The following is an 18,662-nucleotide window of genomic DNA, read 5'->3' on the forward strand; positions in this document are numbered from 1 at the left end:
TTTTTAATTGATGTAATTGTGAGTTTTCCAGATTTCCTTTTAATGTGAATTTCTGATTTCATTCCATTCTGTTGTGTTTGGAGAACATATTCTGTATGATTTCAGTACTTTTAAAGTTATTGAGGATTGTTTTATAGCCTAACATGTAGTCTGTAGTGGAGAATATGCACTTGAGAAGAATGTTTATTGTTGACTGGAATGTTCTGTAGATGTCTGTTAGTTTTGGTTGGTGTATGATGTTGTTTGAGTCTTCTACTTCCTTGTTTATAATATGACTAGTTGTTCTGTCCATTATAGAGGGTGGGGCATTGAAGTCTCCAACTATTACTGTTGAATTGTGTGTTTTTCCCTTCAGTACTCTTGAGTTTTGCTTCATATATTTTGGGACTCTTTAGGTACATGTATGTTTATAGTACCTATATCTTCCTGATGAAAAACATTATAATAATGCCTTTTCTTGGTCTTAGTAACAGTTTTTATCTTAAAGTCTAGTTTCTAGTCTAGTTTACATTCTTTTTCCTTTCCTTTTATTTTCAGGCTGTCTTTGAATTGTGTGAAGTGAGCCTGTTACAGACAGAGCATAGAGGAGTCATAATTTTCAATCCATTCTGCCAATCTCTGGTTTTTGATTAGTATGTTCAGTCTGTTTGCAGTTAATGTAATTACTTAAAGTAGGATTTACGTCTGCCACTCTGTGATTTTTTTAATGTCTTTTTTATTCTTCTTTTCCTCAATTCCTGCCTTTTTGTGTGTGTATGTTAAATAGGTATTTTCTAACATACCTTTTTAAATTCCTTGCTTCTATATATTTTTTAGTTATTAAATAGCAGTTACCCTGGATATTATAATTAACATCTTAACTTAAAACAATGTAGTTCAGATTAATACTAACTCAGTTTAAATAGGATATAAAAACTTTGTTCCAGTACAGCTTCATTCTCTACCTTCTCTGTTATATTATTGTACTATTATTGTCATACAAACTGCAGCTTTATATTTTATAAGCCCATCAACACAGCTTTTTCTGTAGTTGTCTTTTAAAACAAATAGAAGAGTTGAAAATTAAAATATATTTATACTGTTTTAGAATACCTATGTAATTATATTTACAGATGCTATTTATTTCGTGTATATTCAAGTTGTTGTCTATGCATTCATTTCGGCCTGAAGGACTCCTTTTAATATTTCTTGTAGGGCTACTGACAGATTCTCTTATTTTTTATTTATCTGGGGATATCTTCATTTCACCTTCATTTTTTGAAGAAGAGTTTAGCTGCAAATAGAATTCTAAACTCAGTTGTTTTTGTTGTAGCCTTTTATTGATCCATCTAGGTAGATGATTATGTAAACTTGCAAATTAAGAGCATCTTCTCCCTTTGTAATTTATATCCATTTTTTCTTTCTCTTTTTCCCCTCCTCTCTTTCTTTTTTTTCTCCTCTCTCCCTGCCATAACTTCTTGCTTTTGCCTTATTTCATTGGCTAAGACCTTCAGTACAATGCTGAATAAAAGTGGTAAGAATGAATATCTTTATCTTTTTCCTGTTATTCAGGAGAAAGCATTCGTTGTTTTACCAGAAAATATAATATTAATTGTGTTTTTATATTATTAGTAGGAAGTTTAAAAAATACCTACTTAAAATGTGAACCTAAGTTCATTCTTGGGTGGGAAAGCATATTGACAGCAAAAAGAAGGTAAACATGCTTTAAAGTCACTGAGGTATCATGATTAAATGGGAGTTCAAGAAAATACTCTTCGTAATGGTTAGGCACTGAAAGTATATCTCAAGATAGATGTATATTTTTATTATACTAAGCCAGAACTGTTGAATTTCTCTAATATTTATTACTTCTTTCTCTAGTTCTTATTACTTGTTTTAAGAAATAAAATAACTTGTCACTGATACTGTCCTTTAAATTGCATGTTTTTACCTTGTAAGAATCAGTCACAATCTAACATACGTCAGCCTACTCTCTTTCAAAAGTTTCCCAATTAAAATAAATGACCTTTTTACACTTGTAATGAAAATGTTGAAATAATGAACTAAACTTAAGTTTGTATCATCTTTAAAATTAGAAGAGAATATATTAAAAATGGGTCCTGTTCTAAGTCAGACATCTTTTGCCCATCACCTGAAGACAGATATTCTCAGAAACACAGGGCATCTACAAGAGCTGGATGTATAGTGTTCATGGACTGTCACCTATCTGTCTGTCTGTCTGTCTGAAGTAATCCCGGTTTTGAGCTTAACTTCCCTGTTGTTCAAAGATTACAAATTATTCTTCATGCAAGGGAGAAACAACACTATACTTCAGATAAAGCCTTTAGAACTTGGAATGCATTTCAAATAAAAAAAGTTCTTGCTCCAAGTGTCTCTCATTTTACATGAGCATCCAAACTGCTATCTGTTATAATAATTGGGTTCTTTTCAAGGTTCTTTTCTATCAAGGAAAGTCACTTCTCTTGCATTTTTACCATTCTCGCGGGTGCATAGCCTAGAAGTATACACAGGTCTGCTTGTTTGTAGTGTCTCCTCCCAGGGGAAAAACAAAATACTAAACTTACTTCATGTGTAGATAGTAAAGGGGTGTAGAAAAGCTGTAGGAAATATAAAAATGCAAATTGATTGTTTTATTAGAAATTTGTTGCTTTTTAACAATCAGTTGGCTAGACTATTCTAGGTATTTGTTGGATAAGTAAATAAATTAACTTGCTGAAAATCTCTGAATTTTTATCCCAAGTCTTGGTCTGTTGTATTCTACCTACCTGGGAAATCTATGTATGCAAACCTTGCTGTGTCTCAGATTTAATGTGCTGAAAGCCATTCCCTTCCTCCTCCTTATGAAAACAAGCTCTGTTTCTCAGCTTGTCCATTTTTGGTTAACTATATTCCCCAAGTTTCCTAGGTTCAAAAATTAGTTATGAAGGAACATAAAAGATAGTGTTCTTTGGCATCATTGCAATCATCCTGCCTTGTCATAACAGCTTCCAAATCTTCAATCTCTCTTCTCCATATCAATCTAGCAATATCAGATTGTTCTAAAACATTGTGTTGGCATGTCAACCCTTTATTCAGTTGCCTACTGTGAACCCTTGACAGAGGAGAACCCATGTTTACTTTTCAGTATGGCCTTCAAGCACTGCACAGTGTGTCCCCCCCTCTTTTTTTAACCTGTCTTCACTTCTGACCCTGCAACAGCAACAATAAAACTCAGTTACAATGACGATAATCATAGCTAGCACTTTTTTAATATGTGCCAGGCATTGTCTAAGCACTGTATTAGGGACTTTACATACATTAAGTCATTTAATTCTCAGAATAACTCTTTAAATTGGGTATAGCATCCTGCTCATTTTATAGAAGTGAAGTTACTTGCTCAAGTTTATACAGCTTGTATATGACAGTCAAAATTTGATTGCAGGTAATCTTGTTGTAAGAGTCTATACTTTTAACTCTCTGGTCATTCTTCCTTTCAATAAAACTATTTAGTAGGCCCATTCTTTGTGTTTTTTGTTTTGTTTCTGATATGCTTTGCTAGGTCCTACCTTCTGTCTTGTTATTTTTCTCTTTCTCTTATAGGAGAAACTTCCCTCAACTCTTCTTCACTGTTAATCCAAATCACCTGTTAAAGTATAATTCAGGTCCCATAAAATCTGCCATAGGTATTTCAGCCCACAGCTTCCCTACCTCCTAAGTTTCTTTAAACTCTGCCATAATATTTTAGCACTCTTCTTCTTGGTTAATATTCTGTTTTGTATATGTTTTATTTTGTCCAAAAGATTTTAAGATTAATGTTGTCTGAGTTTTGATGCTTTCTCAGTTCAGTTCCTCTTCCCAGATGTTTGTAACATGTTAAATAAGATTAGATAATAAATAGGATAATAAATAAATAAGGTTAATAATTCTGGTTCTCATCCTGATTCATTGGTAAATCCCATGTCTCTGTCTAATCAGATAAAGTTGTATTCAAATCTCAGCTCTGCTTTAGTGTGACTTTAGGGCAGTTTCATTTACCCACCTTTTCTCATTTATAAATTATAGGAAAGAACTACATTGTAGAATTGTGTTGGGTATTAGAGATAATTTATGTAAAGCACCACCACATAGAGGCTTCCTTTATTCATATAGTCTTTGGTCTGGAGCCTTATTATATATATTCCATCAATAGATCCCACCAGCTCCTCATGTCTCTAAAAGATTGCTACTCATGATCACTTGGACAGTGCAATCAGATCTTTCTTCTTACAATGCCTGTTTTATTAGTGTCAGTATATCAGTTTGTCCATTCTGAAGATAGTATGAACTATTATGTCATTAACAGGGTTCCTTTTAGAACCTGTCTTATTGAAGGCTTTTCCATTTGCAGTCTGTTACCTTCTGACATACTGGCTATTTGTAATAACAAGCCAGCAGTCCCTGTTTCTTTCAAACTCTTCCTTAGGTGCCACCTGGTCTATATAATTTAGTCGCAGCTAATTTGTTGATTAGATATTAAATATTTAGTGCATTTACCACAATTTGAGCTAATAACTCTGATCTGTCTCCTTAAACAGGCAGATTGGCAATACAATTCAGAGGCTTATTCATGCAATTTTCAGTTTTGATGGCTCCTTGGAATTTAGGCCTGTTTCCTATACATGCTTTTTATTCATGAATCTTTGAGTTCTTTGCCTCCATTTGACACCATGTGTTTGAGGTTGCATTTTATGAACATGAAACCTTACACATACTCACTAAATGATTTAGGTTTTATTTCTGCCTTATGTGTTCTTAAAAATACCAGCTGCTACTTCTGTAAAAAATGTAATTTAATTTGACTGACACATGAGTTTTATAGTTTATATATAAGCATGGATATATTTTACTTGTTTGTATTCATAAACCTGTTGGTCCATATGCTAATGTGTTTCTTGATACAATTTCACTACTTTTAGAAATAAGTAACAACAACAAAAACCTTGGGGAAGACTTCTTGCTTGCTAAATTTTTGAAAATGTTTTGAGATTCACACTTGTGCCTACAGAATTCCTCCCTATTGAGTGGTTTTCTAAGTTTCCTATTTTAAAAATCATATTTTGTTGACAGACAGAGAACAGCTTTTGATATTGCTGTAGTTGTATTTATAGAAACAATTACATTTTGTATGTGTGAGAGAAATATTTTCAGTAGCTTGGTACAGTTTTAAGAATCTAATATCTAAATGTAGTTACACACATAGCAGATCATTGTAATTAATCTATATTAGTAGTTTTTAACTATTTGGAGGTCAGAAAGCCTTTTGTAAAATTGATAATTACTTTTTCTCCTCATACCAGAAAAATTCATACACAGACAACTTGCGGGAGATTTAAGGACCCCATGTAGGCTTGCTTTTGAATTCTGTGGGATAGGACACAGATACATAAGTGTTATATAAGACACCATGTAAGATCTTTAAGAAAAATGTGAACAAACTGATATACATACTCTAAGCAGGGAGCATTTATGTGAGTGCTTGGGGACAACATGTGGAACAGGGCATGGAACAAGGCAGGCTTCATGGAGGTAATGGAATTTGGAAGCCTGATAGGCATTCAGAATACAAAGCCCTGTTTCAAGCAGAGATGGTGACATGAGCAAATAGAGTCAAGAAAGCACCTGACCTGTTTGGGTATATATGAGTATTGAGATGTCCTTGAGGATAATGATTGTTTCTGAGTCATGTTTGAGTTCTGCATTGTGCCAGACAAATAGTACCTTCCTTGTTTGAAACTCAACAAATACTGAATTAAGCTATAATTTTTATTATTTATCATGATTCCTGAGACCACCTTTCTCTGTGTCCTTTCGTGTCTTTGCCCGCAAATATTTTGCAAGAAAACAAGTTAAATCATGTAATTTCAAGGACTGTATGTATTAGATGGCTTTAAATAGAAATGTAAAACTTGTTTTATATTAACAGAACAACTTTTGATATAAAACTTTTGTTTATTAAGTTGTATCTCTGGGAACAGTTGTTTTTTAAATGTATAGTGCGTAAAAATAACATTTCTCCTCAGTCACTTGGTTAGCTTTTGGGGAATAGTTGAAATAGCCATTAAAGCATCAGGTTAAGTAATAAACAACCCCAATCAAGTATACTTTTGTTTAAATAAAAGATAAATGAAGTCTGTAGTGCTGTGGTAACATAATGGATAAATAATAAATCAATATAGAAGTGATAAATAAGAAAAAAGGTTCGGAAACTATAATACCCTTCTTAAATTTTTTTACTGCCCTTGGAAAGCAGTAGTATCTATGGGGAAGAGGCTGTGGGGACTGGCATTTTCTCATTTTTAGTTGGATAACAAAATCCACCTAAAAATAAAATATGTACACATTCACAAAAAAATACTTTCCATTATAATGAGTCATAAGAAATACATAGTTGGTCATTCAGATGACCAAATACATATTTCCCAGTATATTTGGTCTTCTCCACAATTCTTGAAAACACTAGCGTCTTAAAGGTGAAATACATGTTTTGTCATGTATTTTGGACCCCACCCTAGGTCAGGGGCTAGAGGTTGAATCAGCCAATGCCCAATAATTTAGTCAACCATGACCATGCAGTAAGCCCTCACAAAAACTGCTAAGAAGGGCTTACTGCTCTCTTGGATCCTACCTTACTATGGGACAGAGCTTCCACGCTCAGGGACCAGAATGCTCCCATGTGCCTCGGAGCCAGCCCCAAGCTCCTCGAGGATAGAAGTGCCTTTATTTGAGACCTTGCCCTATGTATTTCTTCATGTGGCTGTTAACTTGTATCCTTTATTAAACTGGGATAAGTAAGTGTTTTCCTGAGTTCTGTGAGCTGTTCTAGGAAATTAATTGAATTCCTAAGATGGAGGTGGTTGAACCTCCAATCTGTAGTGGGTAGGTTGGAAGCACAGGTAACAGCCTGGGGCTTGTGACTGGAGTCTGTAGTGGGGAGTGGAGGGTAGTCTTGTAGAATGGAGTCCTTAATTTGGGAATCTGCTACTGTCTCTGGGCAGATAGCGTCAGAATTAAGTTCTCGGACACCCTTCTGGGGTTCCAGAATTACCTGTTGTTATATGTGGGGAAACCCCTTCTCCCCACCCACACACAGATTGGAATTGGATCTGGGAACCTGAAAGGAGTTATACTATTATTACTGCTGTGTATGATACTATTATTGTTGTATATGAAAGAACATATGACAATAGTAAACTTAATTTCTTGGTTATTGACCTTTTCTTGCAGCACTGCAGAACATTCCTTGTAATAGTTTTGTTGGCTGGTTGGTTTTCTTGCCGTTATTCCTAACATTAGAGCAGTGGGTCCTGTCTGAACTATTTGTGCTATTTAATTAGTTTATTAAAAAATCTTTCTAGTTTTCTCTCGAGTTTGTAATGTTATCATGTGAGCTATTAATTTGAGCATATCTTTTATACATTTATTCATTCAAGTAATATCTAATGAGTGCCTGTTCTGTGTCAGGCTATTTCACAGGTGCTATATAGGCTATAGATGAACAAAATACTAATTCCTTGAGGCACTCTTATCTCCTGTATATTAGTTTTTTTTAAGTGACAGGAAAAAATTATTCTGATTAATCCACATTATTGCCTTTTTCCAATACCTAACTTGGATTTGTGGAGTAGTTTTAAAGAAGTCAAAAGTAATGTACAAGAGAATTTTACTTTGCAAAGCCAACTTGCCTGATTGGGGTTGAATATATGAGCCTCATGTCTTTTAGCATTCAAATCCAGTCAGTCTGAATACTTAGGTATTCCTTTTACCCTGGGGACTCGACTCTAAGCTTTCCCTTACTTTTTGAACTTAGGTTTTATTTTTATTGAATTACAGAAGAGTTTTGAATAATTTTAATGCTTATTACTAAAACAACTAATATTAGACCTTCTGGAAATTCTTTTAAAAAAATTATTTCTCTATTTTTTTAGAAGTGTATTACAAAGAAACACTTTTGAGAGACTTATCCTATAATCATTGCATAATGATATATTTCAAGAATTACCATATTAAGTATTGAAAACTATATAATTTTCAAAGTATTCAAAGGTATTAATAATTTTTGAAATACTATTTTATGTATGAGAAAAATATTGTTGTCATTCTCATTTTAAAGTTCAGGAAACAGGATCAAGGAAGAAAAATAATTCTCCCAGGTTTATCCCATTAATAAGTAGCAGAGGTGGATTTGAGTTTCCAACCACTGATGACAGCAAATCTCTACCTCTTAGAGCTAGATTAGTTATTGCTTTGGATCCTCTTAGTATTTTAGCTCATATCCCTATCCTTTATTTGCTTCTTATTTCATTTAATATCATGAATGAAATCAAGAAGATATCTAAAGAAGTCCTTGATAACTGTAAAATGTCCATTGTATTTTGAAAACACACTTGAGGTCTATTCTTATATATATACATAATCTAATCTTTGATGTGTGGGATAGACTTAGTCATTTATGTTTGTTGAAGTTGAGAGATTTATGACAAAGTACTTCCTCATATCATGACTGTTTTCTGACTTGCAGGTTTTAAATGCACAGAGAGCAGGATACAAAGCAGCCATAGTTCACAATGTTGATTCTGATGACCTCATTAGCATGGGATCCAACGACAGTAAGTACAGGTATCACTTTTCTTCTCTCCTGTTTGACAGATCTTTCAAAAGTAAAACTTCACAGCATTTCTTTTCTCTCATTTGCCATTTAAAGAGCAAAATTTCTTCTGTATCAGAAAGATAATTTCCGATTCTTAGCCCTTCTGGGAAAATTTATTCACAATAGAAGTGGAATTGACATACTCGTTTCCAAAGTTAGTTGTTGTTTTGTTTTTCAACCTCTGTGTTTCATTTAGATGTGTTGATATTTTGGTTAAAAACCAAAGGAAAACTGAAAACCAGCTTTTAATAGAGATAAACATTCTGAGTTAAAGATGCTGTAGAAAAATTTTTATTTAGAGAGTCACTTTAAATTACAGGATATGTAGATAGACTTAAGAGGCTACTGCATTCTTGTGGAATTTTGAAGCCCCGTGCTTGTGCTTTCTTACAGGGTAGTTATTAGCACCTTAACATAATATCGGCATGTGTATAGCTTTTCATTCAAAATGGGAATATCTTTCCTTATTCCCTACTAAATATTAGCTTGTAGGGAAAATGAGCCAATTTTAATGAAATAGCTGGCTTTAATCAGTGACTTAAGCTGTATTCATTCACTTAATATAGTGAGAATGATGAAGGTGTCTTCTGTTATGTCAGTGAGGTGGCTTTGGGCCCTCACTTAAGGATGGGGTCTTATTACCAGGAGAACCAACTGTGCAGTTAGAGGGTTGTAACTTCAAGTTCCACTGCCCTGATTCCAGGGACGGGCAAGGGGCTGGAGGGTGAATTGAACACCCATGGCCAATGGTTTAATCAATCATGCCTATGTAATGAAGCCTCCGTGAAAACCTAGAAGGATGGGGTTTGCAGAACTGGATTGGTGAACACAGTGAGGTGCTGGAAGAGTTGCCAGCCTGGAGAGAGTATGGAAGTTCTGAGGCCCTTCTCACATATGTTGTCTTATGTTTCTCTTCCATCTGGCCGTTCCTGAGTTAAAACCTTTTAAAATAAACCAATAATCTAGAAAGTAAAATGCTTCTTGGAGTTTTGTGCCCTACTCTTGTAAATTAATCAAATCCAGTGAGGGTGTGTCATTGGAATGTCCAGTCTCCAGCTGGTGGGTCAGAAGTACGGACAATAGCCTGGACTGCAGCTGACCTCTGAAGGGGGTGGCAGCAGGAGTGTGAGACTAAACTTTTAACCTGATGTATCTTCAGGTAGATAATGTCAGAATTGATTTAAATTCAGTTGTTTGATAACCACCGCTCTGGAATTAGAGGAATTGATGAAGGGATTTTACTTACCAAATAAAGTAGTACTGTTGTCACTTCAGATTTGACACATTTTTTCTTCTTTTCTTTTAACTACTTCCCTTTAAGAAAAGTAATATTACATGTAATACATCCCAGATCAGTAACTTTTTTTTTTTTTTTTAATAATTATTTTTTATTGAAGGGTAGTTGACACACAGTATTACATTACATGAGTTTCAAGTGTACAACACAGTGGTAGAACATTTATATACATAATTCTAGGTTCCAGCTATCACCCTACCAGGCTGTTACAATATCTTGACTATATTCCTTATGCTATACATTACATCCCGGTTACTAATTTATTTTACCATTGGAAGTCTGTCCTTCTTTTTTTTTTTTTTTTTTTTTGTGAGGGCATCTCTCATATTTATTGATCAAATGGTTGTTAACGACAATAAAATTCTGTATAGGGGAGTCAATGCTCAATGCACAATCATTATTCCACCCCAAGCCTAATTTTTGTCAGTCTCCAATCTTCTGAGGCATAACAAACAAGTTTTTACATGTAGAACAAATTCTTACATAATGAATAAGTTACATAGTGAACAGTACAAGGGCAGTCATCACAGAAACTTTCGGTTTTGCTCATGCATTATGAACTCTAAACAGTCAGTTCAAATATGAATACTCATTTGGTTTTTATACTTGATTTATATGTGGATACCACATTTCTCTCTTTATTATTATTATTTTTAATAAAATGCTGAAGTGGTAGGTAGATACAAGATAAAGGTAGAAAACATAGTTTAGTGTTGTAAGAGAGCACATGTAGATGATCAGGTGTGTGCCTGTAGACTATGTGTTAATCCAAGCTAGACCAGGGCAATAAAACATCCACGTATGCAGAAGATTTCTCTCAGAACGGGGGGGTGAGGTTCTAAGCCTCACCTCTGTTGATCCCCAATTTCTCACCTGATGGCCCCCCTGCGACTGTGCCTGTCTTAGGTTGTTCCTCCCTTGAGGAATCTTACCCGTCTCTGGCTAACCAGTCATCTTCCGGGGCCATACAGGGAAATGTGAAGTTGGTAAGTGAGAGAGAAGCCTTATTGTTTGAAAAAGTTAGCTTTTTACTTCTTTGCATATTTATGCCCTGTGGCTTCTATGCCCAGCATTTGTCTTGAGGTATCTTTACCACTTGGAAGAATTATGATACTCGGTAAATTTGATATGAGGCACGAATTCTATTTAAGGGTTGTAATTAGGAAGGAAGAAGAAAAGCTATAGAAGTAGCAGGCGGAAGAAAACATGGGAAGATTGATTATTTCTTTGATATATCTTCTTGTAGAGTAACTTCAGCATGTATAGGTTTTAAGCTACTACTTAAATTGCACACACACATTAACATAATAGGAGTATAGTTACATAACCAAAGCATATCTGTAATTACCAGCCATCTGCAGTGAAACCAAGAAAACCAGTTAGGCACCTTAGGCATTTGTGAAAACTTATCTATGATATGGTGGATATTGTCCAACTGAACTTGAACAGTCTGAGAGAAATCAGACAAATTAAAACAACCCATTCCTGGGGACTGTTCACATGCCATATGTTCTTTTAACAGTAAATAGTTTGTAGTTGTAAGACTTTGGAGCGCTACAATTTGCACTTCTCCAAATTCTTGGTTGAGTTCCAACAGTATAGATCCAGTCCAATTTTGTTGTTTTACTGTATGCACAGGCCAGCTTAGATATCTCCTTTCTCATTCCCATGGCAAGTCCAGGAACTGGTGGGATGAGTGCATCTACAGCTGTAGCAGTGCGTGGATCTTTGTTGGGGTTTTTTGATGATCATTTTCTGGCATGAGTCTTCCAGAGAGTGCAGATGTTGGAAGTTCTTTTTCATATCGTATCTTAGTTCATTTTCGGGGTAGCCCAATTAGGCTTTGATCCTCTGTATAAACACAAACAGACCCTTTGCCTACACTTTTATATGCCCTTTATACCCTTGTGTAGAACTCGTTGGAGGTTACCACACAGGAACTGCCCTTTTTTTTTTTTTTTTTTGCTATCACTAATCTACACTTACATGATGAATATTATGTTTACTAGGCTCTCCCCTATACCAAGTCTCCCCTATAAACCCCTTTACAGTCACTGTCCATCAGCATAGCAAAATGTTGTAGAATCACTACTTGCCTTCTCTGTGTTGTACAGCCCTCCCTTTTCTCCTACCCCCCCATGCATGTTAATCTTAATACCCCCTTACTTCTCCCCCCCTTATCCCTCCCTACCCACCCATCCTCCCCAGTCCCTTTCCCTTTGGTACCTGTTAGTCCATTCTTGAGTTCTGTGATTCTGCTGCTGTTTTGTTCCTTCAGTTTTTCCTTTGTTCTTATATTCCACAGATAAGTGAAATCATTTGGTATTTCTCTTTCTCCGCTTGGCTTGTTTCACTGAGCATAATACCCTCCAGCTCCATCCATGTTGCTGCAAATGATTGGATTTGCCCTTTTCTTATAGCTGAGTAGTATTCCATTGTGTATATGTACCACATCTTCTTTATCCATTCATCTATTGATGGACATTTAGGTTGCTTCCAATTCTTGGCTATTGTAAATAGTGCTGGAATAAACATAGGGGTGCATCTGTCTTTCTCAAACTTGATTGCTGCGTTCTTAGGGTAAATTCCTAGGAGTGGAATTCCTGGGTCAAATGGTAAGTCTGTTTTGAGCATTTTGATGTACCTCCATACTGCTTTCCACAATGGTTGAACTAACTTACATTCCCACCAGCAGTGTAGGAGGGTTCCCCTTTCTCCACAGCCTCGCCAACATTTGTTGTTGTTTGTCTTTTGGATGGCAGCCATCCTTACTGGTGTGAGGTGATACCTCATTGTAGTTTTAATTTGCATTTCTCTGATAATTAGCGATGTGGAGCATCTTTTCATATGTCTGTTGGCCATCTGTATTTCTTTTTTGGAGAACTGTCTGTTCAGTTCCTCTGCCCATTTTTTAATTGGGTTATTTGTTTTTTGTTTGTTGAGGCGTGAGAGCTCCTTATATATTGTGGACGTCAAGCCTTTATCGGATGTGTCATTTTCAAATATATTCTCCCATACTGTAGGGATCCTTCTTGTTCTATTGATGGTGTCTTTTGCTGTACAGAAGCTTTTCAGCTTAATATAGTCCCACTTACTCATTTTTGCTGTTGTTTTCCTTGCCCGGGGAGATATGTTCAAGAAGAGGTCACTCATGTTTATGTCTAAGAGGTTTGTGCCTATGTTTTCTTCCAAGAGTTTAATGGTTTCATGGCTTACATTCAGGTCTTTGATCCATTTTGAGTTTACTTTTGTATATGGGGTTAGACAATGGTCCAGTTTCATTCTCCTACATGTAGCTGTCCAGTTTTGCCAGCACCACCTGTTGAAGAGACTGTCATTTCGCCATTGTATGTCCATGGCTCCTTTATCAAATATTAATTGACCATATATGTCTGGGTTAATGTCTGGATTCTCTAGTCTGTTCCATTGGTCTGTGGCTCTGCTCTTTTGCCAGTACCAAATTGTCTTGATTACTATGGCTTTATAGTAGAGCTTGAAGTTGGGGAGTGAGATCCCCCCTACTTTATTCTTCTTTCTCAGGATTGCTTTGGCTATTCGGGATCTTTGGTGTTTCCATATGAATTTTTGAATTATTTGTTCCAGTTCATTGAAGAATGTTGCTGGTAGTTTCATAGGGATTGCATCAAATCTGTATATTGCTTTGGGCAGTATGGCCATTTTGACAATATTAATTCTTCCTAGCCACGAGCATGGGATGAGTTTCCATCTGTTAGTGTCCCCTTTAATTTCCCTTAAGAGTGACTTGTAGTTTTCAGAGTATAAGTCTTTCACTTCTTTGGTTAGGTTTATTCCTAGGTATTTTATTTTTTTTGATGCAATTGTGAATGGAGTTGTTTTCCTGATTTCTCTTTCTGTTGGTTCATTGTTAGTATATAGGAAAGCCACAGATTTCTGTGTGTTGATTTTGTATCCTGCAACTTTGCTGTATTCCGATATCAGTTCTAGTAGTTTTGGGGTGGAGTCTTTAGGGTTTTTTATGTACAGTATCATGTCATCTGCAAATAGTGACAGTTTAACTTCTTCTTTACCAATCTGGATTCCTTGTATTTCTTTATTTTGTCTGATTGCCGTGGCTAGGACCTCCAGTACTATGTTAAATAACAGTGGAGAGAGTGGGCATCCCTGTCTAGTTCCCGATCTCAGAGGAAATGCTTTCAGCTTCTCGCTGTTCAATATAATGTTGGCTGTGGGTTTATCATAGATGGCCTTTATTATGTTGAGGTACTTGCCCTCTATTCCCATTTTGCTGAGAGTTTTTAACATGAATGGATGTTGAACTTTGTCAAATGCTTTTTCAGCATCTATGGAGATGATCATGTGGTTTTTGTCTTTCTTTTTGTTGATGTGGTGGATGATGTTGATGGACTTTCGAATGTTGTACCATCCTTGCATCCCTGGGATGAATCGCACTTGGTCATGGTGTATGATTTTTTTAATGTATTTTTGAATTCGGTTTGCTAATATTTTGTTGAGTATTTTTGCATCTACGTTCATCAGGGATATTGGTCTGTAGTTTTCTTTTTTGGTGGGGTCTTTGCCTGGTTTTGGTATTAGGGTGATGTCAGCTTCATAGAATGAGTTTGGGAGTATCCCCTCCTCCTCTATTTTTTGGAAAACTCTAAGGAGAATGGGTATTATGTCTTCCCTGTATGTCTGATAAAATTCCGAGGTAAATCCATCTGGCCCGGGGGTTTTGTTCTTTGGTAGTTTTTTGATTACCACTTCAATTTCGTTGCTGGTAATTGGTCTGTTTAGATTTTCTGTTTCTTTCTGGGTCAGTCTTGGAAGGTTGTATTTTTCTAGGAAGTTGTCCATTTCTCCTAGGTTTCCCAGCTTGTTAGCATATAGGTTTTCATAGTATTCTCCAATAATTCTTTGCATTTCCGTGGGGTCCGTCGTGATTTTTCCTTTCTCGTTTCTGATACTGTTGATTTGTGTTGACTCTCTTTTCTTCTTAATAAGTCTGGCTAGAGGCTTATCTATTTTGTTTATTTTCTCGAAGAACCAGCTCTTGGTTTCATTGATTTTTGCTATTGTTTTATTCTTCTCAATTTTATTTATTTCTTCTCTGATCTTTATTATGTCCCTCCTTCTGCTGACCTTAGGCCTCATCTGTTCTTCTTTTTCCAATTTCGATAATTGTGACATTAGACCATTCATTTGGGATTGCTCTTACTTTTTTAAATATGCTTGGATTGCTATATACTTTCCTCTTAAGACTGCTTTTGCTGTGTCCCACAGAAGTTGGGGCTTAGTGTTGTTGTTGTCATTTGTTTCCATGTATTGCTGGATCTCCATTTTGATTTGGTCATTGATCCATTGATTATTTAGGAGCGTGTTGTTAAGCCTCCATGTGTTTGTGAGCCTCTTTGCTTTCTTTGTACAGTTTATTTCTAGTTTTATGCCTTTGTGGTCTGAAAAGTTGGTTGGTAGGATTTCAATCTTTTGGAATTTTCTGAGGCTCTTTTTGTGGCCTAGTATGTGGTCTATTCTGGAGAATGTTCCATGTGCACTTGAGAAGAATGTATATCCCGCTGCTTTTGGATGTAGAGTTCTATAGATGTCTATTAGGTCCATCTGCTCTACTGTGTTGTTCAGTGCTTCCGTGTCCTTACTTATTTTCTGCCCAGTGGATCTATCCTTTGGGGTGAGTGGTGTGTTGAAGTCTCCTAGAATGAATGCATTGCAGTCTATATCCCCCTTTAGTTCTGTTAGTATTTGTTTCACATATGCTGGTGCTCCTGTGTTGGGTGCATATATATTTAGAATGGTTATATCCTCTTGTTTGACTGAGCCCTTTATCATTATGTAGTGTCCTTCTTTATCTCTTGTTACTTTCTTTGTTTTGAAGTCTATTTTGTCTGATATTAGTACTGCAACCCCTGCTTTCTTCTCACTGTTGTTTGCTTGAAATATGTTTTTCCATCCCTTGACTTTTAGTCTGTACATGTCTTTGGGTTTGAGGTGAGTTTCTTGTAAGCAGCATATAGATGGGTCTTGCTTTTTTATCCATTCTGTTACTCTGTGTCTTTTGATTGGTGCATTCAACCCATTAACATTTAGGGTGACTATTGAAAGATATGTACTTATTGCCATTGCAGGCTTTAAATTCGTGGTTACCAAAGGTTCAAGGTTAGCCTCTTTAGTATCTTACTGCCTAACTTAGCTCGCTTATTGAGCTGTTATATACACTGTCTGGAGATTCTTTTCTTCTCTCCCTTCTTGTTCCTCCTCCTCGAGTCTTCATATGTTGGGTGTTTTGTGCTGTGCTCCTTCTAGGAGTGCTCCCATCTAGAGCAGTCCATGTAAGATGTTCTGTAGAGGTGGTTTGTGGAAAGCAAATTCCCTCAGCTTTTGTTTGTCTGGGAATTGTTTAATCCCACCGTCATATTTGAATGATAGTCGTGCTGGATACAGTATCCTTGGTTCAAGGCCCTTCTGTTTCATTGTATTAAATATATCATGCCATTCTCTTCTGGCCTGTAGGGTTTCTGTTGAGAAATCTGACGTTAGCCTGATGGGTTTCCCTTTATAGGTGACCTTTTTCTCTCTAGCTGCCTTTAACACTCTTTCCTTGTCCTTGATCTTTGCCATTTTAATTATTATGTGTCTTGGTGTTGCCCTTCTTGGATCCTTTCTGTTGGGGGTTCTGTGTATTTCCGTGGTCTGTTCGATTACTTCCTCCCCCAGTGTGGGGAAGTTTTCAGCAATTATTTCTTCTAAGATACTTTCCATCTCTTTGCCTCTCTCTTCTTCTTCTGGGACCCCTATAATACGGATATTGTTCCTTTTGGATTGGTCACACAGTTCTCTTAATATTGTTTTACTCCTGGAGATCCTTTTGTCTCTCTCTATGTCAGCTTCTATGCGTTCCTGTTCTCTGATTTCAATTCCATCAATGGCCTCTTGCATTGTATGCATTCTGCTTATAATCCCTTCCAGAGTTTGTTTCATTTCTGCGATCTCCTTTCTGGCATCTGTGATCTCCTTCCGGACTTCATCCCATTTCTCTTGCGTATTTCTCTGCATCTCTGTCAGCATGTTTATGATTCTTATTTTGAATTCTTTTTCAGGAAGACTGGTTAGGTCTGTCTCCTTCTCTGGTGTTGTCTCTGTGATCTTTGTCTGCCTGTAGCTTTGCCTTTTCATGGTGATAGGAATAGTCTGCAGAACTGGGACGAGTGACGGCTGGAAGGACTTCCCTTCTTGTTGGTTTGTGGCCCTCCTCTCCTGGGAGAACAGCGGCCTCTAGTGGCTTGTGCTGGGCAGCTGCGCGCAGACAGGGTTTCTGCTTCCTGCCCGGCTGCTATGGAGTTAATCTCCGCTGTTGTTGTGGGCGTGGCCTGGCTCGGGCAGCTACTCCAAAATGGTGGAGTCGCGTTGGAGCAGGAGCTGCTGGGAGGCTATTTATCTCCGTAAGGGGCCTCCCTGCTCCCTGCAGCCCAGGGGTTAGGGTGCCCAGATATCCCGGATTCCCTACCTCTGGATTAAGTGACCCGCCCTGCCCCTTTAAGAGTTCCAAAAAGCACCCGCCAAAACAAAACAACGACCACAAAAAAAAAAAAAAAAAAAATTTTTTTAATTAAAAAAAAAAATTTTTTAATTAAAAAAAAAAGGTGGTCGTTCGTTTTTCTTTATTCTCCGGTGCCAGCCTCAGGCCTCTGCTCACCGGTCTTTCTGCCCTGTTTCCCTAGTATTGGGGTCCCTGTTCCTTTAAGAGTTCCAAAAAGCGCTCGCCAAAACAAAGCAGCAAAAAAGCAAAAAAAAAAAAAAAAAAATGGTCGCACGCTTTTCTTATGTCCTCTGTCGCCCAGCCTCCAGTGCCTGCTCACTGTTCTTGCTGCCCTGTTTTCCCAGTATCGAGGGCCCTGCACTCTGGCCCGGATGGCTGGGGCTGGGTGTTCGTCAGCCCTGGGCTCCGTCTCCCTCCCGCTCTGCCTGCCCTTCTCCCGCCGGGAGCTGGGGGGAGGGGCGCTCGGCTCCCGCGGGGCCGGGGCTTGTATCTTACCCACTTCGCGAGGCGCTGGGTTCTCTCAGGTGCGGATGTGGTCTGGATATTGTCCTGTGTCCTCTGGTCTTTATTCTAGGAAGGATTGTCTTTGTTATATTTTCATAGACATATGTGGTTTTGGGAGGAGATTTCCGCTGCTCTCCTCACGCCGCCATCTTCCGCCTCTCCCAGATCAGTAACTTTTTTGACCATTTACATTACTGGTAAAATGGAAAGTATACATATTTTAGAAATAGGTCTCAATTCAGATTGAAGCTCCCACTCGTATTAGCTGTTTAACTTTGAGTAAGTTACTGACTCTGTGTTTTGCTGAAGGCTTGAGGCCAGGGTTTAGCAACCCTCAAGACCTCAAGGGTTTTAGGTTGAACAAACTGAGTAGTATTTGTAAACTGTTTACTTTTTTGATGTTTTCAATAAAAAAATTTACAAGCAGGAAGTGTCAGTTCCTTTAACACCTGTTTTGTCCAATACCATAAAAGCTTTTCGTGATAACCATGTCAGTTATTAAGGAGAATGTGCAAATATTAAAAGCACATATACTGTTGCCATGGAAACGTTCTAGTGAATTACTGTATTTCAAAGATTGCTCAGAATTTTGGTCTTGACTTTAGTGTTTGGATTACTTTCTGTGATGTTTTATTCTGTGCTTGCTTATAGTTTGAACATAT

General features: G+C 37.0%; 1 protein-coding gene across 4 annotated transcripts in view; it reads left to right on the forward strand.

Moving 5' to 3' along the window:
- The window catches only part of RNF13 (ring finger protein 13), a 224,435-nt gene that overhangs the window by 119,401 nt on the left and 86,372 nt on the right, over positions 1–18,662 (forward strand). For 2 of the 4 annotated variants that reach the window (XM_036896400.2, XM_036896403.2), the window contains one exon: positions 8,537–8,624. In XM_036896400.2, coding sequence (XP_036752295.1) covers positions 8,537–8,624 — 88 coding nt within the window. Of the gene's footprint in view, positions 1–8,536; positions 8,635–18,662 lie in introns of all 4 variants that reach the window. The other 2 variants (XM_036896402.2, XM_036896401.2) reach the window with 1 other exon arrangement.

The sequence above is a fragment of the Manis pentadactyla genome, chromosome 1 (genome assembly GCF_030020395.1).
Source record: "Manis pentadactyla isolate mManPen7 chromosome 1, mManPen7.hap1, whole genome shotgun sequence".
NCBI classification, from domain to species: domain Eukaryota; kingdom Metazoa; phylum Chordata; class Mammalia; order Pholidota; family Manidae; genus Manis; species Manis pentadactyla.